At 43.5% G+C, this 8,958-nt stretch overlaps 1 protein-coding gene across 1 annotated transcript; it reads right to left on the bottom strand.

Annotated features, from left to right (window-relative positions):
* Nucleotides 1-110: 110 nt before the first annotated feature.
* Nucleotides 111-8,886, bottom strand: tmem241 (transmembrane protein 241). The gene is made up of 15 exons (XM_080020545.1): nucleotides 8,002-8,886; nucleotides 7,252-7,298; nucleotides 7,010-7,087; nucleotides 6,834-6,915; nucleotides 5,758-5,835; nucleotides 5,289-5,317; nucleotides 4,866-4,917; nucleotides 4,660-4,708; nucleotides 3,905-3,950; nucleotides 3,647-3,682; nucleotides 3,508-3,542; nucleotides 3,311-3,380; nucleotides 1,281-1,374; nucleotides 695-759; nucleotides 111-565 (listed from the first exon to the last, which is right to left on the bottom strand). Exons 1-15 carry the CDS (start codon nucleotides 8,071-8,073, stop codon nucleotides 502-504), a joined length of 897 nt encoding a protein of 298 aa, XP_079876671.1. The 5' UTR covers nucleotides 8,074-8,886; the 3' UTR covers nucleotides 111-501.
* Between the last annotated feature and the right edge of the window lie 72 nt (nucleotides 8,887-8,958).

Genomic DNA, 8,958 nt, shown 5'->3' on the forward strand with positions numbered 1-8,958 from the left:
TGTGCTTCATTTTATGCATTTAACCCCTAAATTAGAAGGAGGTTCCACATACTTTTGGCTCTCTGGTGAACCTTTCTCTCAAAGCTTAAAGTTAAAAGAAGACACCCGCATCAAGGTTTCCACCACATTTATAAAATCATCGCATTGATCAATAAACAAAAATACTCACATACTCAGACCCACTGTAGGCCGAGTCCATATATATCACAAATTTGGAATCTCACATGACTTCTTTAATAGCTCATTTCTAAGCAGAAATTAAGTCGGACAACACTGAATTCTTATAATCACAAAGTCCTTATACGTCCCAGTCCCAGTTGTTCTAAGGCAGGTTGAAGCACATTATCCAAGGAGTCATCATAGTAAAACAGTCGCAGGTTATCATCACCCTGATGGTATATGAGGAGCAGACATGTATAGTAAATTAGTGGAAAAAACAAAACAACCATTTAAACCTTTTACAAAAGGTGGAACGGAGTGGGGCCGCCGTCGTCTCTTTCCTCACACTTTGGCTTCTCGCTCCGAAAACACCAGCAGGACCTCGCCAACGTGGCTGAAAAACACACTGTCGCACGCGTCCGGGGTGATAACTTTTCAAAATATTCAGCAAATAAAAATTTTATTTATTTATTTATTATTATTTTTTTTACGATATTTCTCCCCGAGGCCTAGAGGGCTTAACAGTCAAACTCACCAGAGCAGCGACGGAGCGTTAACGCCCACGTGGAAGACGAGCGGGGAAAGGGACACGGCGACAGCCTGCGGAGGGAATACCATGAGTTTTAAGATATGTCTTCCAATATCTCAATTTATGGCTATTTTTCCTATTTCACGTGTTAAGTTTGGACCATTTTATCTGTGTCGGCCCCAGGATTCCATTCAAACACTTTCTGTCAACATTCCTTTTCTCAAAGGTTTTGCCGCCTTCCGATCGACTTGTTCCATTACGGCTTTTTTCATGGTCACTTGAGGTGACGAGGATATTTTTTTTCAGTCAAGGGTGCTGTTCCTTTTTGCGAATGTTCATCGATATGGACAGTTTCATTAGCTATCCGTCTTTTTGCGCGTGGCGGACCCCGCCACCAGCAATGTTAACAGCATATAGAGAAGCACATACATAACTCTGATACACTGAATGGCTGCTTCTTATGAAGTGCTATCTCAATAAATATTAGGTTAAATATCAATAAAGGGCTTATTTATTTATTTTAAACAAAATAATCTTAAAGATTACCACTTTTTTATACTATAATAATAATAAACTATATAATGCAATGTACCTTGGACAGGAGGACCCAGACCCTGCAGTGCTCGGTGGATAAACTGCTATTTAGTTGGACTGTGGCCAGTAGCAGGAGGAAGCCCAGCAGAGCACTGTAAACAAGAACATTTAACTGTTTAGAAAGTGATGCAAGACTCGACCGGAAACATCAGGTCCATTTTATTTTTCAGAATTAATATTATCATCATTATTATTGGTATTGCTTTTGATAGGCCCTTCTGCGTATTTACCCATCACATCCAATCCATTCATTCGGCAAACTATTCTTCAGCTTTATAGAGTCGTGAGGCGTCACGGCTTTAGCAGCTACACGGTGTGCGTAGCTTCTTCTTCTTCTTTCGTATATCATCAGATGGCCAACTCAGTGTCATATAGCCACGCCCTCGTCTCCAGTCCTAGGTCAAAAAGGCCAGCTTCTGAGGGTGGGCTGTATAGGGGGCAGCTGGTGATTATGTGCTCGGCCGTCTGTTCAGGTTCGCCACACTCGCATGACGCACTGTCGGATAGGCCCCACTTCTTTAGAGAGGACTTGAAGCGCCCGACGCCAGTACGCAGGCGGTTCAGCGAGGTCCATAGGTGGCGTGGCATGTCTTCTCCTTTTACACCTCCTCCTGGGTCCCGGATGTATCGTTGGATGCGGGAGGGCGCAGCTGACTCCCACGATTGTCTCCAGGATGCTGCCAGCCAGGCGTCCTTGGACAAGTCGTCAGGGATCGACTGTAGCATCTCTTGTGCTGCCTTGTTGTAGGGATGGCGAGACTTGAGCCTGCATGGTGGTGCCGGTGTTGTTGTGGCTTTGTGTAGGATGTGCCAGTCGTTCTTCTGGGGTTTCCTTGCCAGGGCGAGGGTAGCTGCTTCCCGTCGGAGACTGGGTGGGGCGATACCAGCTAGGACTGGCAGGTAGGACACAGGGGTGGGTTTCAGACAACCAGTTACTATCCGGAGGGCGCTGTTGATGACAGTATCCACCTTGTTCGCATGTGGACTTCTGCTCCAGGCAGGGGCACAGTATTCCGCTACGGGTAGGACCAGGGCTTGCGTGGATATGCGTAGGGTCTGGGGGGAAGCTCCCCAAGTCGAGCCTGCAAGGCGGCGGATGAGCGAGACCCTTGCGGTTGTCTTGGCCTTCACTTCATCCAGGTGCTGCTTGTAGGACAGCGTCCGGTCCAAGCATACGCCGAGGTACTTGGGGGCTTGCTGGAACTCCAGGCGGATGTTGCCAACATGCACGTCCAGTTCCCTTCTTGCCTCCCGGTTGTAGAGGTGGTAAGCTGCAGACACTGTTTTGCCCATGCTGAGCTGAAGGTGCCACTTCTGGAGGTAGTCTGCCAGGATGCCCATGTCTCGGTTGAGGCCTTCTTCCATAGTGTTCCATGTTGGGCATCGAAGCATGATGGCCAGGTCGTCCGCATAGCCGTACTTCTTGGATGTTGTGTCTGGCAGGTCGTGAATATAGATGTTAAATAACATTGGTGAGAGGACAGAGCCTTGCGGGACACCGTTCTTCAGCCTTCTGAGCCTGCTGGTCTGGCCATCGCTGGTTTGTAGGATGAAGCTATGGTTAGATAGCATCTCCATAATAAATCTCACCATGTGCCGGTCCGGGATTGTTCTCAACAGTTTCAGGTGTAGTCCACGGTGCCACACGGTGTCATAAGCGGCTGTCAGGTCCAGGAATACTACTCCAGCTTTCTCATTATCTTGGAAGCTGTCCTCGATGTCCTGGGTGAGTAGCGTTACCTGGTCCACCGTTGACCTGCCTCTGCGGAAGCCGGCTTGTTCCGGTGGGAGTTGAGGGTCCACCACTGGCTCAATGCGGCTGTGGATCAGCCTCTCCAGAATCTTGTACGGGACACAGAGCAGGGATATGGGCCTGTAGGACTTCGGGTCTTTGGCGGGTTTGTTCGGCTTTGGCAAGGCTATGATGTGTGCGTAGCCTTTTAGGGCTTTAATATCACAACCACTGTAGTGTTGTGTAAACAGAAATAGGGTTTGGGGGGTTCCATTTCAAGGCCGAAAAAAATTCACCTGGCACAGCAGCCCCAATGAAAGGTGTAGGAGTGAAGGAAGGGGAACTCCAAGGCACCGAGAAGGTCACCTAAAACCACAATTGAAGTTACATTTGGTTCGACAGACCATATTTTATTTGTAATAACAGCAGTACACAGCTCTTATAAAGTTATTTGCGACAATGTCAACATGATAAATAACAATACATTCCTTACCAGTGGGGTGAGCAGCCATGGCCAGCAGCAGGACACTACAGGGTTAAAAGAGAACGTAATGCTTTGTTTACAGTCAAGTGTTCGTAAAGTATAATATTAATATCCATTCCGTGGGGAAAAATACACATTATATTCTTACCTGAACATGTAGTTAATACACTGCTGTTCAATGTCACTGTAATGAAAGCAGGTCATTTTTATTTATGTATCATAATATTTCAAACAATGCATTATCAACACACACAACCCATTTTGCAACACTGGCTTTTGGAAAGTTTCCAATTAAATTGATGGTCTTCGTTCATAAAACAAATACCACCTTACATTATTTATCAATTAAATATTTATTTATTTATTTATTATTATTTTTTTTATTTATTTTTTTACCATGTCTTACCTCAGATGGTTGGACTTGAAGTGGATTCGAAACACTCTATAGGCACCTGAGAGAATAATTGACATTTTTTATTTGTTTCCGTCATAAATTAAATTTAAAGAAACAAATTATTTAAAAATAAATAAAAGTAAATCATTGTATTATTATTATTATTATAATTATTATTATTATATTTCGTAAGATACGAGGGATGCAACTTATGTGGGGAATAAACCCTTTTATCCTATTGTTTTAATTAAAAAATTAAATCAAAATATTTATTATAATTATTGAAGGGGACCTATTATGCTCCTTCTTACACCTGTTAATTTAGGTCTTGGAGGTCCCCAAAACATGTTTTTGAAGGTTTTTGCTAAAAATACCACGCAGGTTTATGCATTTGGGCCATTGTGACATGCCTCTAAACCACGCTGCGATGCACCGGGACACCGCAACAGGGATTTTTTTTGTTTCATTTAAACGTCAGAAAATGAATTTTAAAAAATGAAATAAAAATACATCCACAATAAAACAAACTTTTTATTTTTTTATTTTTCTTTCCGGGAAACACACAGTGGATCAGATGGAGCACATGACCATATCGGGAGCCTGAACGTTTTTCTCACAGTGATTACTGTGTCATCAGTTTACCTCATTATTTGACACTTTGGACACACCTAATACGAACATCCAACATTGTAACATTATATATAAACACAGAAAATAAGGAAGAGCATGCTAGCTCCCCTTTAATGATATATTAGATTCAGACTTACCCACACAAGATAGATGACCAACAGCCCACATGTAGGTGGTCTGGTCAAACTGCAAAATATTGAGACATTAAGTGGAAACCATTGTTGATCAGTTAAGAATTATAATAAAACAATACATTTAACTACCATATACTGTATTACAGTGTGTCCGTATATCATCAAATACAACAACTGAAGGCACGTGAATGCGTAGGTAAGTCTTTTACCCCGGGGTCATAGAGGGGGAGGTTGAGGGCAGACATCAGCATGATCAGCAAACTATGGGGAGAAGAAAAAAAGGAAAGCCACATTACAAATGAAAAATAATAAACAACTTCTATGAACCCCAACTGTAAAAGGAACAATCATTGTTTTCCAGCCTGAATTCTCTGAAAACACAATAAATACCTAGTTCATTCAAGTTCATTCACCGTTGTACACCCATCATTGCATACCTGCTAGTTCTTTTCCACACACCTTGGTTTTAATCCACGTCTGATCATTTCATCTATGTCAGTTGACCTCGTTTAACGTAGAACTGTCGTACTTGGTGGAAGAGCAACGTCTATAGATCTGCAGAATTCTAAAAATTCTCCCAGATAGTTTTTAAAATCAAAAAGAAAAAAAAAAAAGAAAAAAAAAGTACAAACCTAAAAAGCTTTGTCCATGACATCTTCTGCTGTTGACAACAGGAAAACAAAGCATCTTGTTAAAGAATGTTCAAAAAAGAGTCTTAAAGTTTGATATATATTGTTGAGTTTATATATAAGTCTATTCAAGATCCTATAGGGGGGTTGATCTGTAGAGGTGTAAAAATTATCTTTTGTTTCCGAAGAAATCTTAATGTATGACAATAGAAATAACAATGTATTATTATTATTATTATTATTATTATTATTATTATTAATAATAATAATAATAATAATAGGATCCCAATTCATTGTGTTGCACTTAATTGTGACCTCTGTGTTGTTCGTCTTGCCAATACACGGGCCTATAGATTCTTTGACTTTTGCTTTTCAACTCACTACTTGATACCCCATGAACAAAAATGAGGGCTCACAAAGGACGAGGGCATACTTTAAAGAGTGATATCTATTCATATAAAGCAGCCACTACCTCCCTGTGGACGACCCTCTGGATCAGGCAACTGACGGCATGGGAGGAATTTTGAACGGTGAAGAACAAAGGAACGTCCTGGAACAGAGAACAGAGGAAACCGGGACATTTAGATCCTCACAAGATATCACGACAAGCCAATAGACATGTTACATGCTGTCGCTGAGCTGCTGTACTGTAAACACTGTATCACCTAAGTAGGCTTTACACCGAATCCGAAAACGTATCCGACAGTGAGATCCTGCCCCCAAATATGTGTGTATTTTAAATGTATTCCCGAAATAGAAGATTTATTGAGGCGAATATGACAGCATCAAACGTTAATATTCATATATAAATCCCACCCCAATCCACACCCACAACCACAAGCGACCCCTCAGGGGCCCCCGGAAGGCACCCGGCGGCACTCTCGCAGCCCCGCCAGGTCGCAGCATGCAGCATGCCGGAGACCATCAGGCGCAAGCCCCCAGGACTCGAGCCCAGCCGGCACTGGGGCCCGGCCGGCCACCCCCCGGCAAACTATGCCCCCACACCAACCCACCAGCCACCCCGGAAAACCCTAGTGCTCAATGTGTGCTGTTGGCAATTGCCGTTAAAATTGCGGGGTGTGGGGGTGCGAGTCCTCCAAGCAGGTCGAACCCAAATCACTCGCACCCCTCCTGCCTCGCAGACCCTGGTCTGGTGGAGTGTTGTTCGGTGTAAGATTTGTGTGCCAGTGTATGTGTTCTAAGCTAATACGAGTGGAATTAAAATTTCGGGACGGATGAGAAGCACGTCGTGGGCAGGAGCGTGACAGGCAAGATGGCAGCCTCCCGCCACATCCCCACCCACATAGCTCGCACCCCACCCGTCCCGCAAACCCTCGGCCTATCGTGTGGTGTATGTACTTATTATGAGTTTTGGCACTGGGAGAGATAGGCAAAGCGCGACCAGATCAACGCAGGGGCCCAGCAGGCCAGGGAGTGGCCACGCAGATGTGGAAATCTCAGTATCCGACTCTCCATAGGAACGGATCGATTTCGAATTGTTGCCGTCGTTTGTCGGATTCAATGTAAAGCCGGCTGGAGAGAACACACCATGTGGGACAAGGCCCTGGAGCCAGCGTAGATGTTTCCTAAAAACATGAGTGACCCCGGGAGCCAGGAAAGAGCTGCCGATCTGGAACAAAGTGCCAAAATAAAGTCAGAACTTTATCTAAAATCCAAAATAATTGTTAATTTCCCAGTGACTTAATTCCTTTACATGGGTGTACCTGGTGATGCGGCTCATTTCCACCCATCCCAGCTTCCCACAGAGCAGGAGCAGTAGAGCTCCAACAAATGTCTGCCATCTGAATAAGAGATTTGCACTCATATATATATACACAGTATATACATACGTACGTACACACACACACACACACACACATATATATATACGCATGCACACACAGCACACACAGCCCACACAGCACACACACACGGGATCTAGTTCCCTAATATCCAATGCACTTACCCTTGAAATAAGGTTGGAAAGGTGAATTTTAGTACTGACAAGACAAACTGCAAGAACAAAAGATTTCAGGATCAGTGGTTGGCACAGAGAACATGGCGCACATATATTTCTACCTAAAGTTACGCCAAACGAAGCAAATGCATTTGGTTGATTTTATATTGCATATGGTAAAACTATTTTTTACATGCACGTAAGTATCTCAAAAAAAAAAAAAAAAAAAAAAAACTTACAAACGATCTGGAAATCTACTAATAAATAAAGACTATGAAGGTGATTAACATGTGCAAATAACAAGATATTCCTGTGATATTGTGACCCTGTTACAAAACGGTTAAAATAAGAAAAAGAAAAAAAAATATATATATATATATATATATATATATTATGAATAGTAATAATAACAAATAATAATCATAATAATAATAATACAACTACTACTACTACTACTACTACTACTACTACTACTAATAATAATAATAATAATAATAATAAAAATGAGTGGGAACTTCCTTGGAAAAAACTTATTTTTGCGATAAACGGAGAGAAAAAAGCCCATCCCATAAGCTTCCGGGTATATGAGGTTTCAAAGTAAACATTGCTGGTGTTTGACAAGTGACAGGTTGTATTCGAAGACTCGCATTTCTCGACGCTGCCCGTGAAGCAGCGTCGAGAGACGATCGAGATTCAAGCCGCGAGCGCTTGGGGTTTCGACGCAAACTTCATCCCGTTAGAACCCACCGAGCCACTCACCTTGTTGGTGAAACACGATCCCACGAAGAGCACACTGAAGGCAAGAGCAGCTGCGGGTCTTCCCCACTGCATGGGGACATCGCCGGGACAAACTACCGCGCACCTACATCTTGATCATAGCCCGCGCGGGGACATTTTGGGGGCAGGCGGGGAAAGTTCGCCGCCGCCCGCCCGCGGGGCTTCGCGTTCCGCGCCGACCGGCGAGGACGAGACTCGGGCGATTGATTCGTGCCCCGCGAACGAATGCGCTTCAGTGACCCGGGCGTCCGGAGTCAATTAAAAGGGAGGGAAATGACCACCGAAGACGTCGGGCGGTCGCACGGTGAAAGGCGTTGAATTCCACCGATTCACGCTTTCCCATCCACCGGAGTGAGTAACCCTCGGCGGGAGCAAACTCGCCGTTTGCGATTCAGACGTGGCGCCCCTCTCGCCACGTTCCGGGGCCAAAGGAAAGGCGAGTCGGAGAGTCGGAACGGCTCCTTTTTTGCCGAGCGATTCGTCGAGGGCCAAATCTGGGAGAAGAGTCAAACTTTCGTCACTTGCGCCGGTGACACGTCAGGCGAGTTGCAAGCGGTCGCCGAGGCAGTCAAATAGTTTTGAAGATCCTGGCGTTCCTCCCGACGTGTTCATTTCCTTTCCAAAACATATATTACTCATGCATTTATGTATTCACTTTACGATCTTACTTTTTATACTTTTTTTAAAAAAATATAAATATATATATATTTAAAGTTGTATTGCTGTTTTTATGCTTTGATATATTCAAGAGATGATTCAAGATTCAGGATTTTTATTTGTCACATACATATACATACTTTCATACATGTATGCAGTGAAATGTAATGCAACGCTCCCGGTGATAGCGCACAATAAATAAAAAAAAATTCTAATAGACCGACTACCTGACTCCTAAAACAGTAATACAGTAAGTCGAATACTTGTAGAATAAAATAAAAA

Source organism: Zeus faber (genome assembly GCF_960531495.2).
Source record: "Zeus faber genome assembly, chromosome: 19".
Lineage (NCBI taxonomy): Eukaryota > Metazoa > Chordata > Actinopteri > Zeiformes > Zeidae > Zeus > Zeus faber.

Coding starts and splice junctions, on each gene's coding strand:
- tmem241 (XM_080020545.1), bottom strand. CDS start 8,073: ATGCAGTGGGGAAGACCCGCAGCTGCTCTTGCCTTCAGTGTGCTCTTC. Junction 7,299..8,001: donor GATCGTGTTTCACCAACAAG/GTGAGTGGCTCG, acceptor TTGTTCTTGCAG/TTTGTCTTGTCAGTACTAAA. Junction 4,918..5,288: donor TCATGGACAAAGCTTTTTAG/GTTTGTACTTTT, acceptor TTCTCCCCATAG/TTTGCTGATCATGCTGATGT.